Source organism: Lipotes vexillifer, unplaced genomic scaffold (assembly GCF_000442215.2).
Source record: "Lipotes vexillifer unplaced genomic scaffold, Lipotes_vexillifer_v1.1 scaffold182, whole genome shotgun sequence".
In the NCBI taxonomy this organism is placed as follows: domain Eukaryota; kingdom Metazoa; phylum Chordata; class Mammalia; order Artiodactyla; family Lipotidae; genus Lipotes; species Lipotes vexillifer.
In genome coordinates, this window is record NW_006798798.1 from 8,028,432 (window position 1) to 8,046,903 (window position 18,472).

Consider the following 18,472-nt stretch of genomic DNA (forward strand, 5'->3'; position numbering starts at 1 on the left):
GCCTGTCAGCAAGGGCAGGCGCACCGGGTCGCCCGGCACCCCTCCCCCAGCCCACCCGTGGGGAATGCGTGGGCCGACTCCTCCAACCTCACCTCTCCCCCGCTGTCGTCGCTCCTGGACCCAGGAGCCCCCAACCCGGACTCAAGCAGGCCTTGAGCCAAGGAGTGGATACACACAGTATAGAAACAGATAAAAATACACCGGGACCCATCCATACAGGCACATATCCAAATACACAACACAAACAAATCGCACATAGTCACACAGGATTCACACACAAAGAGAGACATATCCCAAGACTCACAAAGGAGAAACAGACACATCTCACATATGTGCTCACACAAATATCTACTGAAAAACACAAGTATCTCAAGTCCCATAGTGTAAAAGCAGACAGATCACACACATATACATGCACAAATATATATCACATATCCAAAGACACACAACATAAACAATCACCCACACAAAGACACACAACATGCAAACAGATGACACACCACACACAGACACCTCCACTTACTCATCCATCCGAAGACACACACAGATACACAAATGTTAAAAAAGAAAAAATGTGAAAAACAAACTACCCACACATGCACTTACACACATATCCAAAGACACAACACAAACAAATCACACACACACACACACAATCCAGATACACTATACAAAGAAATCACACAGATTCACACAGGATACACACACATATTCACGAAGATACACAATATAGAAACATCTAAAATACCACATACTCAAACACACAAAGATACACACATACACAACATAGAAACAGACAAATCCACCAATAGTCACACAAAAATTTGCACATAAATACATGCATACCTACATATCCAAAGACACAGAACATAAATGATGCAGAGTTTCAAAGGATATGTACACACACTCAAAGACCAAAATATCCAAAGACACCTAGTGTAGAATGTGAAAGAAATTAAATACATATCCACACACATATCCAAAAAAAAACCAAAACCCGAACAAGTGACACACACTCCACAACCCAAGACAAAGGTAGTGTGGGCTTCACTCAAGTTTACCAAGGCCCCCGGGCCCCCAGGCCATTTCACCCTCTCCCCAATCCCGGGGGTCGCAGGGTGGGACATGACCCCCTTTCCCGAAGAGGGCGCCAATAGGGCTCCGAGTTCCCCACACTCCGCGCTCCTCCAGGAGCAGCGCGTCGGACACGGTTCTTGCCAGAGACCCACAGTCACACACATTCGCAACCCCGCGCAGCCCGGCCCACGGTGACAGCCCCCCAGACACCCCATCGGCCCCACCCCCAGCCGCAGCACACACACACACACACACACACACGCCCGCGCAGACCCGCTCGTGCGCCCTCCCCTGCTCCCGCCGGCCTGCAGCACCTCAGGGGGCCGGGGATGACCGTGGCCATCTTGCTCCCAGGGTCCTGCCCCCAGCAGGTCCCCGCCGGGCCGGTCCTCCCAGCGCTCGGGCGGGCGCTGAGGCCGCCCATCCATTCATTCCCGGGGGGCGGGAGCACCGGGACCACAGCCAATCAGGGTGGCGGGGTGGGCCCACCCGGGCCATGCCGGGAGTGGTAGTTCCCCGCCCGGGGCTGGCGGGACCCCGCAGAGAAGCGGGTCAGAGGTGGGGCCGGAGGCACTGACAGCCACTCCCGCGCGGTCACTCATGCACTCCTCTTGAGTCTCACACATGGGCCTACACTCACCCATGCACACCTGGACTCGCACACACCCACACGCGGCAGCTTACACACACATTCACACGTATACTCACAGCGTCCCACGCAGACGCACGCACACTCCCTCTCCCACACCTTCGCACAGACTCACATACATTTACACTCACACAAACACTTCAGTGCCAGGAGACTTAGAGACACCTTACAGGTGCCCACATGAACGTCCCACCAACGCGTGGCTCACTGACACCTCCCCCTCCCCCTAGTCCCTCCTAGCTCGGGAGAATCCTCCCTGGTCCCCCTCGGAGCTGCCTCTCTCACAAGGACCCCGCCCTACTCAACCCCTTCCCAGGCCTGACAGCAGCTGTGCTAGTTAGGAGATATAGCCACAACTCCTGGGTTCAAATCCTGGCTCTGCCACTTGGTGGCCATGTGACCTTGGGCAAATGACTTAACCTTTCTGGCCTCAGTTTCCTCATCTGTAAAATGCAGATGATGGCTCATTGGCTTATTGTGAGGATTAAATGAGTAAGCATGGGTAAAGTGTTTTAAAAGGTACCTGGCAAATAGTAGGTGTTCAATAAATTCATTCATTCCACAAAGAGGACCTGATATGTACTAAGATGTAAAATGGTGATAGCTAACCATTATTAGAAAGAATAATGCTGGGCACATAATAGATGCTTAATAAATATTTGTTGAATAGAAATATACTGAGTAGCCACCACGTGCCAGGCACAGTTCTTTAACAGAGATTAACTCACTTGATCCTCATCCTGACCCTCCGGGGTGATATTATCATTACCCTCGTTTTCCAGGTGAGGAGGTGAAGTCACATGACCTCAGCTCCTGGTGACTGTTTGAAGGTGGGACTAAGAGAAGGATTCACTCACCCAGATGTCTGTACCCAAGTGGTCACCTCCTTTCTCCCACTGTCACCCACACTGACTCTACCCTAAGGGATGCCCAGAGAGGGAGCTGACCTACCGAGTCACAACAATCACCAAGCCCCATGCACACACACCTGGAACACCCCCCCGCCCCCGCAACCCCCGGCCCCCATCTAAAGTTCGTGTTCAAGTTGGAGCCCTTGCATGGATGAAAACGCCCACCAATGTCCTTGTCCTCCAGGGGGCTCTCCAGCAGACAGAAGAGGCATAGGAGCCTTCACCTCCTCTTTTGTCACTCGACACCCCCACCTACACCCTGGTGAGAGAGACCCCCTCAGGGTCTTCCACACTCATGGTCAGTTCTGGACACACACACACACACACACACACACACACACACACACCTCTAGTCTTAGGACTCTCAGGTAAGGCCTTGACCTCCCCATTCCCGAACCCAAAAACAGCAGGGTGGGTCTCTGCTTCACATCTGACCTAGAGCAGATGGCAAGGGGAGTGAGTCCTCACCCTCGCTCTGGCCTCCAGGTCCCTACAGTGGCCACCCCATATCTCAGCCACGGTAAGCCCTGCCCCGCTCCTCCCAACAGGCCAGCTCAGCTCAGAGTGCCCTTGCCACCTTCCTCTCTCACCTTCCACCACCCTCACAGATCTTCCGATATGCCCTTACACTTTCTCCCCACACCTCTAGCCTCAGACACCCCGCTCACTCCTGCCCCACCCCGGAACCTTTGCATCAGTTTTGGTCAGCTTGGAGCCTGAGTGTAGAACACTCCATCACTTCCCTGGACTCCCTTGTCCACCAGCACAATTTGACCCACAGCTGACACTTGGAGAGGGGTCTCCCTTCCCTTCCTTACCCCTAGTCACCTTCAGAGACCCCTCTCCCACACTTGAGCTCCCCTGCCCAAACAATCCTCCTGTCCCCATCCCCCAGTGCCCTGTGTGGAAACTGGACCACAAATGAAATCAGTATTGATACTACCAATAATAATCACTACATTCAGTCAGTGTCAGGCTCAGTACCAAGCGCTTTACAAACATCACAGAAGCACCATGAGGTAATAAGAGCTGTTATGATTCCCCAATTCACAGGTGGTAACACTGAGGCTCGGGGCGGGTGGGGGGGGCAGGAAATTAGTGCTCAATATGGGGTTTGAATGATGCAGGCAGTCAGAACTGAGAGCTGCACCCTCCACCTCCCACTCCCAAGGGGATTTGACACGCATTCTCTCAGGAGCCAGTCCCTGCCCTCACCCCTGCAGACCCCTAGGAAGGTGAGAGCAAAGAAAGGTGCTGGCGCTCCCACCCCCAAGCTTACTCTGGGCTTCAGGCCCCTGCAATGGCTGCCCCATACCTCCTCCAAGAGGTCTGGGTCAGGGTCAGAGTGAGGATGTCTGGATACCTATAGATCCACCAACCTGCACAGGAACCCCGTCCCAGCCCTTTTGAGGGTGTCCCTTATAGGGGAGACAAGTCTGTGTGGAAGACTTAGAGTGAGAGGGAAGCAGAAGTGTTGTCACCGTTACACACCATTTCACACTGACCCCAGCCCCGTACACGCCCTCCAAGCCCCCTTTGCCCACCGCAAAGCCACACTTGTGGGCGCGTGCCTGTAAGGTCCGGCCCCCTCCTCTCCCAACTCCCCCCCCGCCCCCCCCCGCCCGACACACACACACCTGAAACCAGAAGCTACTGGGCGCCTTTGGTCCGGCCACCTGGCACAGCCTTTCTGGAGGGCCGGGGCGGGGGATGGGGGGCGCCCCCGGGCACAAGTTGCTCAAGGTCAAGGTGGCGGGTGCCAGGGGTTGGGGGAAGGGTGGGGGAGGTCGCCCAGGCCCCTTTGTGCGGCGCCGCGGGCGTTCGCCCTCCTCCTCCTCCCCACCAGGCCGGGGAGGAGGGGGAGGGGAGTGCCGCGCACGCCAACCCGGGAGGGAGAGCGGGAGCGGCCGCGCGCCTGTCACTCCCAGTCCGCCGTCACCGCCTGGGGAAGGGGGGTGGGGAGCGCTGGGACCCAGGAGTTCGGGATCCCGAGGAGGGAGCGAGAGAGATGGAAAGAGAGGGAAGAAGAGAGGTGGAGAGAGCGAGGGATGTCTAGGAGAGGTGAGGGCTGGAAGGGAGCTAGGTTTGAACCCAGGCGTCCAGGATCCCAGCCACTGGGCCCGGGAGGAAGCTAACACTCGGAGGAGGGACGCGGACAGGGAGAAAGGGAGGGAATCCCGGAGGCTGAGGGCGCTCCCAGCACCTTCTCCCGAGGCATCTAGTCCCCAAGGGGATGAGAGATGCTCTCGTCAGATGTGTACGGGAGGAGAGAGGGAGGGATCCCACGGTCTAAGCTGAACGGGGCGTCGGGGCTTTAGGTCCTGAAGACCCGGGAAGGAAAACAGCAGGGATCTAATCGGGGATCCCCGACGTCTAAGCTCCCACCCTGCGGCCGCGCCGACCGAGGTCCCCAAGATAGGCGGGGGGGGGAAAGAGAGAAAGATGCTTTGATGAGGGGAAAGGGTGGTGGAGACCCCGGAGACTGAGGTCTGGACTTAGGCGTACGTACTCCCAGCCCCATGCAGGGGCAGGCCCGGCGCCCCCAGAGACTCGGAGGAGGAGAGAGGGAGGAGGAGGACAGGGAAGCCCCTACCCCCACTCTGGGTGGGGAAACGGCCTCCGCCACCCCCCAGCTCGCGCCACATTCCTTCACTGACAGCGACAAAGAAGAGGCGCCCCCGCGACCCCCGAGGGGCTCCCGCCCCCAGCCCCAGGGGGCGACAGGGGGTGGCCGCCCCCCCCAGGGGAGGGGGGCGCAAGCTGGGGGCCCACATTCAACTGCCATCCGCCCACGGCGTCCCCCTCCCCAGCGAGGGCGGGGGAAGGGTTCGGGTAGGGGGCGGGATGGAGGGACGTGGACGGCGGGGACACTCACGACTTGAGCGGGTTCTGAATGGCGGTGGCCATGGCCCGCTCGGCTGGGCCGCCTCCGGCCCGGGGCGCCGCTGCCGCCGCGCGCGGGCCCAGCCCGGCCTGCGCCGCCCGCTCTGCCGCCCAGCGCGCTACGATTTCATTCATTCTTGGGGCTGCGGCGCGAGCGGAGCGGGGCGGGCAGGGGGCGGGGCTCGGCCAATCCCCTCACCTCCCGGCGCACGACGGGACGTGGAGTCTAGGGGCGCTCGGCGGCGCCCGAGGGCTCCCCTGTCCGGACTACACGTCCCAGGGGGCGTCGGGAGGACCGCACACCCATTGGCTACTGGGGATACAGGGCGGGGCTGGGATCGCCCCAAGGCATCCTTTCCCCTCCCTGGGGGTGCTCCATCCCCAGCTCGGGTTCTCCATCCTCCAGGCACCGCGTGCCCGCAGGAGAAGGTGGTCCCTGCCTTCTGGGTCTCCCCTGGATGTGTGGATGACCCCAGGGTCTGTCGTGTATTCTTGCCTTTGCCTACTTGTCTGGGTGTCTCTTCTGTGTAAGCCAGTCTGTAAACAAGCACAGGGGTTAATCAATGCCTTTGTTCATTTATTAAGTGCCTGCTATGTGCCAGGCACTCTTCTAGACACTGGGGATACAGCGTGACCAACAGGCAAAGTTGCTGCCCTCAAGGAGCTGACCTTTTAGTGGAGGAAAAAAGACGATAAACAAACAAATAAACTGATCATTTTAGAGAGTGATAAGTATTATAAAGAAAGTGGCTGCTCTGAGGAGGTGACATTTGAGCTGAGACCTGAGAAGCTGCCATCATGCAATGGGAGGGAAAGGAGGAAAAGCTTGGCAAGTTCAAAGATCAGTGGGAAAGCTAGTGTAATGAGCAGAGTGAGTTGGGGGAGGCGGGGAGGGAGAAAATATCAGGGAGACAGCAAGGATCCAGATCATGTAGGGCCTTGTAGGCCATCATAAAGAAAACGGATTTTGTTCTAAGTGCAATCAGTCATCCTTGACTCTTCATTTTCACGCACACCCCAGACCCATCAGCAAATGCTGTTATCTCCACATTCACAAAATAGATCCAGAATCCAACCACTATTCTCCCTTCACAGCCTCCATCCTGGTACTGCTCCCCGCCCCCGCAGACAGTCCATTTCTATTCTCTCCAGGGCAGCCAGAGTGAGCTGCTTAAAACAGCTGGCATCACAATGCACTCTGGCTCAAAACCTCCAGTGGCTTCTTTCACACTTTTTAAAGAAATATTTATTGATTTATTTGGTTGCTCTGGTTCTTAGTTGCAGCAGGCTTAGTTGCGGCTCGTGGGCTCCTCAGTGGTGACATGAGAATTCTTAGTTGAGGCATACATGGGAGATCTAGTTCCCTGACCAAGGATCAAACCCGGGTCCCCTGCATTGGGAGCACAGAGTCTTAACCACTGCACCACCAGAGAAGTCCCTTCTTTCACACTTAGAATAAAATTCGAAGTCTGTACTATGCCCTCTAGGCTCTACTCAAACCCGTTCCCAACCCCCATCACACTTCTGACCTCATCGCCCTTCTTCCTTCCCTTGGCTAACTTTACTCCAGCCGCACTGGCCTCCTCCCTGTTCCTGGAACGTTCCAGTCCCACTTCAGCCACAGGACCTTTGCACTTGCTGTTCTCACTGCCTAGGATGCTCCTCCCCCAGACACCTGCATGGCTCCAACTCTCACTTTATTCAGGTTTCTGAATGTCACCTTCTCAGAGACAACCTCAGCTAAGATGGCATCCCCCAGAATCTTTCTGTCCTCTTAAAAGCTTTCTCCTTTTCCCAACACTTACCATAACTCATCATCATGTTGTAGGCCTATTTAGTTACTTGATTGAGTGTCTGTCTCCACTCCTTTGACTACCAGCTCTATGAGGCAGGGATTGTTGTTCATTCCACTGCTGTCTCCCCAGTGCTTAGAACAGGGCCTGAAAAATAGCAGGTGCTCAACAATTATTTGTTGAATAAATAAACGAATCAATTAGTCATTATCCTCCATGTCTCTCCCCATTGTCTGGCTCTGCAGAGTGCAAGCAGCAGGGAGAGAGAGTCATGTGGGCTCCAGGCTGTGCCCTCCCACACACTTGGACCATCTGAAGGGGACTCGGCGGGCGGGGTGGTGGTGGTGCTGTATTAAGGAAAACTTCCCAGCAGAGGGTCTGGAGCTAAAGCTTCAAGGCAAAGAGAAGGGAGAGGTTAAGAGGCATATTCACTCATTTCTATAGAGTATCACTGTCCGCAGCCCTGTGTGGGCATGCTGGGGACACAGCAATGATGTGTCTGATGGCTCTGCCCCAGGCAGAGCCGTAAGCTCACAGTCCAGTGGGGTAAAAGACCCACCACCACACAATGACAGCCAAGGGTGGGGGAAGCCAGGGCAGACGGCAGGGCTGGGATAGAGGAGGTACTCGGGGCTATGGGAGCCCAGAGGAGGCTCCTAACCCAGCCTGGTGGTCAGGGAGGGCTCCTTGAAGGAAGTTCCAGGAGAGTCTTTTCAAGTCCTGATCCCCTGACCTCTCCAGACACAGGGCAAGTCCCTGTTCTGACCTCCTGGGGCTGAGGTCTGATCTACCTGTCATCCGAGTCTTGGGATCAAACAATTGCCAACATTTGTTCTCGTCTCCAAACCTGGAATGCAAAGGTTTGGCCACCAGAGGGCACTGTGGCCTCAGTCTTTGTCCAGACAGACTGTTCGTGAAGCCTCGGATCCTGGAGGGACATTGTGGGGCCAGTGGGACCAGCCAGTGGAGACACTGGTGCCCCCACTATGAACTTCAGACCCTGCCCAGGACCTGGTCACCACAGTCTGAGTCCCTCCCGCCAGAGGCTCCTGTGGAATCAATAGACCCTCTCTGTCCCAGACCCCTGAGGGCCCACCTTGGGCCTCTGAGGGAGACACTTGCTAAGCCCCCCTGATCCCTCTCTTCCCCGCTATTCTTCAGAGGGCACAGCCCTCCCCTAAGCTGCCCTTGGGGTGTTCAGACATGACTCTCAGAAGTCTCCTACCCAGATGAGGATACTGAGGTACAGAGGACATGAGGCTGAGGGGAGGTGGTCACACAATACCAGGGCAACAACAATAACAATTAATAATAATAACAACAATACATAAGGTCCCATTGACTTAGCTCCTCCTGTGTGTCAAGACGGCTCCTGAGCTTTTTACAGGTCTTATGTCACTATCATACAGACCGCACTTAGGAAGCAGGACTCTCCACCTCAGAGTCAGACAAGGTAACTTGGGCTCATATAGACAATACCCTTGCCAAAAGTCCCCACCTATCATGGTGGGGAGAGTTGGGGTTTGAACCCCGGTCTCACTCAGAAGCTAAACCACAGGCCACCTCCCTGTGCTACTCTGAAGGGGGTTGCTGACTTCCTGTGTCAGAATCTGCTCAGGCCCTCCATGAAAATGCCATCCCTACCCACCCTCCCGCCCCCCAGTCCCAGGGATCCAGTGTCCCTGAAGGCAGATCCCAGAATCCCAGGTCTCAGAAGGCAGCCCCCAAGTCTTTCTAATGACTGCAAAGCCCTGAGAATCATGGTTTGTGTTTGGGCACAAAGGCAGAAAGAAAAAACAAAATGCAATTGAAAGGATGGTTCTCAAGCTCTCAGGTGGGGAGGGGTGAGGGTACGGGTTTGCAACAGAGGCCTTAGAGTCGGTGGTGGAGCGTGGGCTCCGCAGACCACCTTCCTGTTTCCCCAGTAGCTCTGCTGGAACTTTTTGGTACTTTGGTTTTCTCATCTGCAAAATGGGAGTAATGGTTCCAACCTCACAGGTTCATGGTGAGGATGCTTTGGGTCCATGTAGAGCCCTAAGTGCTTGGCACACTTTAGCGCACAATAAATATTATCTGTGATCCTCACATCATCAGTTACTGTGGCTGAGCACCTACTGTGTGCCACTCCCAGGCTGAGGGTTTTACATACATAATCTCAACAGCCCAGAGAGGTGTGGTCCCTGCCTGGAGATCACAAGGAAATCACGGAGTCTTGACTTGGACTCAGGTTTGCTGACCCAAAGCACCCTCTGTGCTGCCCTGATGGGCACTCTTACCTCTGCTGGGCACTGCACTAACGTGTACACTCACGTGACCCTCGCAACAATCCTGAGACCAGGGATAAGGTGAGACCATGTCAGGTAGGACCATAAAACCTAGGGTAAGGAGTTTGGGTTTGATTCTGAGGGTAGGGGGGAGACAGTGGATCGTTTTCAGCGTGATCTCCTTCTGTTTTTGTTTTTTTTTTAATATTTATTTATTTAGTTATTTGGCTGCGTTGGGTCTTAGTTGCAGCACACGGGATCTTCGTTGCAGCATGTGGTGCGCGGGCTTCTCTCTAGTTGTGGCACGTGGGCTTAGTTGTCCCGTGGCATGTGGGACCAGGGATCAAACCTGCGTCCCCTGCATTGGAAGGCAGATTCTTAACCACTGAACCACCAGGGAAGTCCCCATCTCCTGTTTTAGAAAGATCCTCATGGCTGCAAGTGTGGACCAGACTGTGGGGACACGGTAGGAGGCGGGAGACCTGGGAGGGGGCTGAGATGGCTGGGGTGGGAGGATGGGGCCAGGGTCGGGGCAAGAAGGTGATGAGAGGCAACAGAATGCAGCTGCTGTAACAAATGACCATGAACTTGTCAGCTTAAAACAACAGAAATTTGACAGAGGCATGGATAAAGAAGATGTGGTACATATATACAATGAAATATTACTCAGCCATAAAAAAGAACAATATAATGTCATTTGCAGCAACGTGGATGGACCTAGAGATTGCCACACTGAGTGAAGTCAGAGAGAGAAAAACAAATATCATTTGATATCACTTATATGTGGAATTAAAAAAAGGTACAAATGGACAAATTTACAAAACAGAAATAGAGTCACAGATGTAGAAAACAAACTTATGTTTAGCAGGGGGGAAAGCGGGGGAGGGAAAAATTGGGAGATTGGGATTGACATATACACACTACTATGTATAAAATAGATAACTAATAAGGACTTACTGTATAGCACAGGAAACTCTATTCAATACTCTTAATGGCCTATATGGGAAAAGAATCTAAAAAGGAGTAGATACATGTGTATGTATAACTGATTCACTTTGCTATACAGTAGGAACTAACACAACATTTTAAATCAACTATACTCCAATAAAAATTTAAAAACAAAACAAAAAGCCCCCAGAAATTTATGCTTTCACAGTTCTGGAGGCCAAAAGTCGGAAATCAGTATCACTGAGTTGAAATCAAGGTGTCAGCAGGGCCACACTCCCTCTGGAGGCTGTAAGGGAATATCCATTCTTTGCCTCTTCCAGCTTCTGGTGGCTGTTGATGCTCCTGGGCTTGTGGCTTCATCACTCCAATCTTCAAGGTTCCACCTTCACATCACCTCCTCCTCTGTGTGTGTGCTTCTCTCCCTCTGCTTTTGTCCTATAAGGATACTTATAAGTGATGGTATTTAGGGCCCACCTGGATAATCCAAGATATTCTTCCCATCTCAAGATCCTTAACTTCATCACATCTGCAAAGACACTTTTCCCTATAAGGGATTAGAACCGGTAGCTTTGGGGTGCCATTGTTCTGCCTACTACAGCAGAGTGGGCAGAATTTGCGGATGGATAATTTATGGGGCGCGAGGGAAAGAGGCCGTGGAGGACTTGAAGGCCCGTGGCTTGAGCAGCTGGAGGGATGGAGGCGCCAGCACCGAAATGGGGCTGGAGCCAGAAGGGCAGCTTTGGGAGAGCCCAGGAGCTCAGCTTCAGAAGCAGAAGCCTTGAGTTTGAGGCATCCAAGGGGGGCTGCTGGGTAAGTCCGGAGGTTGGGTTAAAGAGAGAAATTTGGGTGCATAAAGTGAGACTGGATGAGCTCTCCAGGGAGAGAAGAGGACCAGGGTGGAGACCTAGAGTTGACCATCAGTACCAGATCCAGAAGGTAAGGAGGAGCCAGTGGGGGCGCTGACAGGGAGCTGGCAGGGAGGCTAGAGAAAACCGGGAGAGGATGGCCAGTGTCTCAGGAGCAAAGGAGACAGGGAACGATGACAGCTGACGGGTCAAGTAAGACGACAACTGAAATGTGACTTGGATTAGCACCAGGGGGACCCTGACAAGAGCACTTCCATGGAGCAGGGGATGGAGGACGAGTAGAATGTGAACATTTGATTGGAAAGAGTACAGAAGAGAATTGGAGACATCTCTGGTGAGAAATTTTGCTGTAAAGGGGAGCCAAGAAACAGGGCTGTGGCTGGAGGAGGTCAAAGAGTTTTGTCTTCTGTTTTGTTTTAAGATGGGAGGAGTTAACAATACAACTGTATGCCAGCGGGAATGATCAGGAAGGTGACGGACGACGCTGGGGAGAGGGGAGCATTGTTGGAGCAGTGATGGAGACGAGAGGAAACAAGCGAGTCCCCGAGTAGAGGGTCAGCCTTAGTGAGGCTTGATCTGTATCAGGAGGAGGGGAAGACGTGAGGAGCAGACGCCAGGAGGTGGGAGATTCAGGACATTCTCTCCTATGGCTTCAGTGAAATGAGCTGGGAGCAGAGATGGGGGAAAAGAGAGAGGATGCACCAAAGACACCTTGAGAGGCCGGTCAGGAACTCAAAGTTTTGAGCTCTTAGAAGAGGACAGAGGCGTGGAGTAGAGGCCAAGTTTGATTTAGCCAGATTGGGGGTTTCCCAAGTGAGAATAATAGAGGGAGTTGAGGGGGGATACAAGGGAGCCACTTTGGTGAGTGACCACAGACTTGCAGGGCTGAAGGACAGTGAGAGGGGAGGGGCATCGATGGGGCCTGTCAGGGTTGGGGGACTGGAGGGAGGGAGTTGAGAGAGAGGAGAAGGCAGATAGAGAATGAGAGGCATGAGACTGAGATTGGAGGGGCTGTGTTTATCGGGCATGGGCATGACAAGGGCCAAGGTGGCTGGAGGGGCCAGGGTTGGGCAGAGGACCAGATCCCTGGCAGAGAGGTGGTGGGGGCATGCGGAGGCTGGGGGAGGTCGAAGGAGCATCTACCTGGATGTGAGGATTGTGTTAGGAGTGAGTGGTGAGCCAGGTGGAAAATATAAGAGACCGTGATCCCCACGGCCATAATGACCCCAGCAACCACCCTGTGCCCTCTCAGGAGTCATCTCTAACTGGAAAAGGGGACTTGGGTTCTACTGGATGGGTGGTCAGCTCTGGGAACGACATCTGCAGCTCCAGCTCCATCAAAGACCCGCGTGTGAAAGGTAAATCTATAAAGTTTATAGAAGAAAGTGTGGGTGACTTCCCTGGTGGCTCAGTGGTTAAGAATCCGCCTGCCAGTGCAGGGGACACGGGTTCGAGCCCTGGTCCTGGAAGATCCCACATGCCGCGGAGTAACAAAACCCATGCGCCACAACTACTAAGCCTGCGCTCTAGAGCCCAGGCTCCACAACTACTGAAGCCCGCGTGCCTAGAGCCCGTGCTCCACAGCACAGCAAGAGAGGCCACTGCAGTGAGAAGACCGCGCACGACAACAGAGTAGCCCCTGCTCGCCACAGCTAGAAAAAGCCCACGCATGGCAACGAAAACCCAATGCGCCAAAAAAAAAAAAAAAAGAATAGACACCAGAGAACTTGTTTTCTCTCTTTCTGCCATGTGAGGATTCAGTGGAAAGGCAGCGGTCTGCAAGCTAGGAAGACAGCCCTCACCAGAACCCAACCGTGCCGGCACCCTGATCTCGGACTTCCCAGCCTCCCAAACTGCGAGAGAATGAATTTCTGATGTTTAAACCACCTAGTCTATAGTATTTCATTATGGCAGCCTGAGCAGACGAATACACTCAGTACCACTTCCATCACATTGTGTTTGTGAGAAGTGAATCCCTGAGGCTGGTCTGTTTTCAAGACAAGGGGAATGAGACACCACATTTTGATGGAAAGTATAGCAAAATCTGTGGACATGTCACAGTGATATTATTCTTCATTTTCTTGTATTAACTCCATAGTTTTATTCTTTACATTTAGGTCTTTATTTCATTTGGAGTCTACTTGTGAGTCTGTTCTGTTCTTTTGCTGTATTCATCTGTTCTTCATGAACACCACACTTTTTATTCCTATGGCTTAATATTTGGTAGAGCAAGCCTTCCTCGCTTTCTTTTTTAATGTTGGCTTGGTTATTTGTACATATTATGTACAACTGTTGTTCTTCCTCCATACAAATTTTAGAATAGACTTTACCAAGTATCTCAAAAAATCCACCCAGAATTCTGATTGAGATTGCTTTGAATTTATTGGCTAATTTGGAGAGAACTTACATGTGGATAATATTAAGATATCTTATGCAAAGGCATGGATGGTCTCATTTATCCAAATTATCTTCTATATCCTTTATTGGCATATTAATGTTTTTTCAATCAAGGCCTTATTTGATTAAGTTGTTAGATAAACTATAGTTTTTGTAGCTATTGAGAACCACACAAGTTTTTTGTTTCTGTTTTTTGGTGCTGAAGCCTGGGAACAAGCTTTTAAAATTATGTTTTAATTGGTTATTACAGTATTAGTGAAATGATATGGATTCTCGTAGGCTTATATCAACCATGATACACCCTTCGTGAAGAGCCTTCCTGCCCTCTTTATTTATTATGAAGTGTTTCTAAAACGTTTTAGCCAGTTGTGAATGCCAATCATATCATCAATGCGACACCATTTCTAACGTTTATCATTCTGATTAGCAGAGTCTCTGGTGTTGATCTAAGATGGGCGAGTGCTTTGCTGTAGCTGCTTCTGGAGCCAGCTCTTAATTAAATGCCGGCCGACCAGCCCTGGAGTAGCTGACCGTTGGGGTGTAGTTTAAAACAACCCGCGTAGCCACGAGAGGACGCTAAGGCTTCACTTCTAGTCGAAGGTTACTGTGCACGGAGAATGCAGCCCGGTTATTGGGCAAGCACCCGCTGTGTGCCAGGCGCTGCTCCGGGCGTTAGGAATACAGCCGTGCCTAAGGAGCTAATATTCTGAAGGTGGGGGGAGGGTAGACAGACAATAAAGTAAACTAATGCATAATTTCAGGGTGTAATAAATTCGTGGAGAAAATTAATTATTGTGACAGGATAGTGACAGAGTGTGGCTTCTTACATAAGGGGCTCAAGGACACCTGTCTGGAATTACATCTAAATAATGATCCCTCACTTGGGCGGAGTACCCTGGGCAGAGAAACGTCCAAGGGTCCAGGAGGGGAAGAGTCTCGTGGGAGTGAGAGGGGTGGGCGGGGGGCAGGGAGCGTGTAGGGGGAGACTTTGGTTTCTCATCTGAAGCCAAAGGAAGCCCGTGGAGGGAGCAGGGTGGATGGAGACAAAAGTGAGAGGGCCTTCCCTGGCGGTCTAGTGGTGAGTACTCTGCGCTTTCACTGCAGGGGCCGTGGGTTCGATCCCTGGTTGGGGGAACTAAGATCCTGCAAGCCGTTCAGCACAGCCAAAAAATAAATAAATAAAAAATAAAGTGAGTGAGAAAAAGCATTATTTGGCTGCTAAGTGGGAAACAAGATCACAGGCCCTGGGAGGCAGCGTGAGGGGGTGAGTGTGGCAATTATGCAAGGGTGGTGGGTCAGGTACACTGTGTCCTTTGTGGCTTTTCCTTAGCAGAGCGCCTGTGATTCAGTGTTCCTAAGGGACATCTTCCTGGCCAGGGATGGCGGCTGTAAGGGGCTACTGGTCCAGCCCGTCCCTACAATGATAAGGTTGATGATAATGCTTACTTTGTGCCTGGCACTAGTCTACAATCTATGCATTTAAACCTCACAACCACCCTGGGAAGTAGGTACAATTATAATCATTTCCCAGATATGGAAACTTGAGGCACAGAGAGGTTAAGTGACTTGCTCAAGACCACAAAGCTAGGAAGTAAGACAGATGGCATTTGAATACAAGCACTAACCCCGGAGTCCATGCTTTTACCCAACATGGTATGCTGCTTCCCGATCCTTTTGTTGTAGCCTTGTTCTCAGTCAAATTGTATTGCCCGGGCTTCCCTGGTGGCGCAGTGCTTGGGGGTCCGCCTGCCGATGCAGGAGACGCGGGTTCGTGCCCCGTTTCGGGAGGATCCCACATGCCGCGGAGCGGCTGGGCCTGTGAGCCATGGCCACTGAGCCTGCGCGTCCGGAGCCTGTGCTCCGCAAATGGGGGGGGCCACAACAGTGAGAGGCCCGCATAACGCAAGGAAAAAACAAAAAACAAAAAACAAAACAAAACAAAAAAACAACTATTTTGCGTTTCTTGTTGTTCGGTGAACATGATTGTTTTTCCTGCCAAATGAGCTTTGGTGGTTGATGTAGGGGGTCTCTTGGGAACTTAACTTTTGCTAGTTGAAGTGGAAAAGCTTTTTTGTTTGCATTGGCTTTTACTGGGTGCTTCACGATTTGCTCTTGTCTCTTTGAAGGGGGACTGAATAGCACTGTGTTACAAGAAAAAAAAAAAAAAAAATTGTATTGCCCTTTAGACAGGCTATCTCAGAGAGCTGTCAGCAGTCACTAACACCTTAGTATGAATTAGTCCACCTCTTCTTGCCACTGAAGAATTGCAATCTATGCTAAAGCTATGGCTTATAGGGGCACTGTAGTGTAGAAATATTTGGGTTCTTGAGTCATAATGCCTGTGATTAAAACCCACTGCCACTTCCCAGCTGAGTGATTTTGGGCAAGTGTCATCACTAATCTGGACCGCAGTTTCATCATCTGTGAAGTCCCCATTTTCCGGATGAGGAAACTGAGAGGCTCAACACATGGCACACCCAAGACTTTGCTTGGATGCAAGGAGGAGGGATTCCTCCATTACACTCTCTATCCAGTTGTGTGGAGGGGAGGGGGCACTGGAAGCCTGAGGTCTGCCTGTACAGGGACAGCAAGGTCACCTGAGGGCTCGACAGACCAGGTGTTCCTCGATACCCCTCTTCTTCAGGGTCGGCTTCTCTTCCTGCCAGATTAGACCTGGGACCCCTGGGATGGGTGTCTGATCCTGGCAGGGCTGCTGGGCAGCACTGCATGGGCATGGGGGTCGGGGCCCCAATTTTAGGCAGTAGAGGTGAGATGGGAGGTGTGCTATGACCCTGGGGGAAGATTACCCAGTTCCGGCCTGGCCCCAGTCCTAAGCACAGCCACAATCCCACCCCATCTCCTGACTGTACACAGCTGGGACTGCTATTGTTAAAATAATGAAACACTTCCACAGTCTTTGGTAAATAACCACTACCCACTTCTGATACCCTTGTCCTTCCCCTGAGACCCTTCAGGGCCCTCCATTCCCCAGCATGAGCATGCCCCAGCCCAGGGGGCTTCCCTGATCCAGCTCTGAGGGACTTGCCCATCCTGACTGGTAGATGGGCCTGCCAATATTTGGTATCTTCCCTGGCTCAGCCCCAATATCAATCCCTCCTCCTACCAGTTCAGAGTCCTCTGATATGGGTACCCATTTCACACAAACTCCTATGCATCCTTCAAAGCCCTGCCTAAATGTCACTTTCTTCAGGAAGCACTCCTAGATTTCTTCACCACCCCAAGAGTGAACAGCTCCTCCCACTCCGTGGGCTCCCAAGTATCTTGGACCATGCAGCACACTTTGCTCGAATCCCCTGCCCACAGGCCCTTCTCCACCACTGTGTGAGCACCTTGATGCCAGAGACTATCTTCTGCTATCTTTGTGTCCTCAATACTAATGGCCAGGGTAAGCATACAATAGGTGCCCAATAAAATCTATGGAGAGGATGAATGGTTTGTTCCCAGTGCACTGTGGTCACATCAAGCACATTCAGTCCTGTGCATCTCCTCCCTACAGGAGCCCCCCTGTGCCACCCACACACTGAGGCCCTGCTGGCTGGGACTGGGCCAAGGCTGGTGGAGGTGAGGCGAGGATGTGAGTCCCAGGCGTGCAAGGTCAGCAGGGCCTGTTCTCATGCTCCCTGGCTGAGGAGTGATTCTCCATCTGCCCGGGGCCAGCTGCGGGTGCTGGGACATGAGGAGACGCAGCAGGAGAGAGGGAGGTGCAGGGAGGAGCCCAGGGAAGCCCACAGTAACCAGGAAGAAGAAAAACAGGCACGCAGTGTTATTGTTACAGAACCATTAAATACAACTTATAAACAAGCCAGGATGGCGTTGGGGGGAGATGGAGGGGGTCACAGAGGCCAGAGAGGGTCAGGGCCGCGCAGTCCGGGCTCGTTCCTGGAGGGGGCTCAGGCTGCCGTCACCGGAGGGGCTGGGCTGGCGGAGGCCTGGCTGCTTGTGGAGGCCTCGCAGCTTCACCAGCAGCTCCTGGACGAAGTCCTGAGGACAAGGCGAGGGTGCTGAGAACACAGGAGGGGTGGGGGCATGCCCTGCCCAGCCCAGCCCTTCTGACCTGGGCCCCTCTATTTCCTGCTTCCTGGTCAGTGAGAGGGGGAAGGAGGTGGAGTTAAGGAGGGGTAGAGGCTACAGATGAAGAACATGCGGGCGTGGGGCGGGAACAGGGAGAGAGAGATGGAGAGAGACAGAGACCCGTAGACAGAAACCAAGACATAGATGCAGAGACAGAGAGAGATGCAGAGATAGAGAAACGAAGGGACAGAGAAAGAAACAGAGCCACAGAGAGACATGGAGATATTTCTCGAGCCAAGAGATTATCAGGAGCATCCCCAGGGACAGAGGCCTAAACTGGCTCCAGGGCAGACAGACACACAATGACGTTTGTCACTCAGGCAGCCCAGAGCTGGTTAGAGAAACATGAATATTTTTCCCTTTTAAAGCAGGGAAGGAAGTGGGAGGGGCTAGGCCGCTCAGGGCCTGGAAGGATGGGGAGGGCCTGAGAGGTGGGGAAGGGAGCCCCAGGGCGGTGGACGCAGTAACAAGAGAGAGAGGCGGAGGGAGATGAGCGGGCAGACAGAGCGCAGCAGTGGCAGAAATAGGAGACAGATGGGGCAGCATGTCAGCAGGGAGGCGATAATGGAGCCGGGGGCGGGGGGGGGGGGGG

The 18,472-nt window shown here is 52.9% G+C and overlaps 2 protein-coding genes across 7 annotated transcripts in view; both read right to left on the reverse strand.

Annotated features, from left to right (window-relative positions):
- Window positions 1-5,645, reverse strand: part of DPF1 (double PHD fingers 1) — a 14,197-nt gene extending 8,552 nt beyond the window's left edge. For 3 of the 6 annotated variants that reach the window (XM_007471060.1, XM_007471062.1, XM_007471059.1), the window contains exon 1: window positions 1,392-1,501. In XM_007471060.1, coding sequence (XP_007471122.1) covers window positions 1,392-1,501 — 110 coding nt within the window. Of the gene's footprint in view, window positions 1-87; window positions 543-1,391; window positions 1,502-5,512 lie in introns of those variants that run through there. The other 3 variants (XM_007471061.1, XM_007471063.1, XM_007471058.1) reach the window with 3 other exon arrangements.
- Window positions 5,646-17,549: 11,904 nt separating this feature from the next.
- The window catches only part of PPP1R14A (protein phosphatase 1 regulatory inhibitor subunit 14A), a 4,524-nt gene continuing 3,601 nt past the window's right edge, over window positions 17,550-18,472 (reverse strand). The window contains exon 4 of the mRNA XM_007471064.1: window positions 17,550-17,790. Within this exon, the coding sequence (XP_007471126.1) occupies window positions 17,662-17,790 (129 nt within the window). The 3' untranslated portion in view covers window positions 17,550-17,661. The remainder of the gene's footprint in view (window positions 17,791-18,472) is intronic.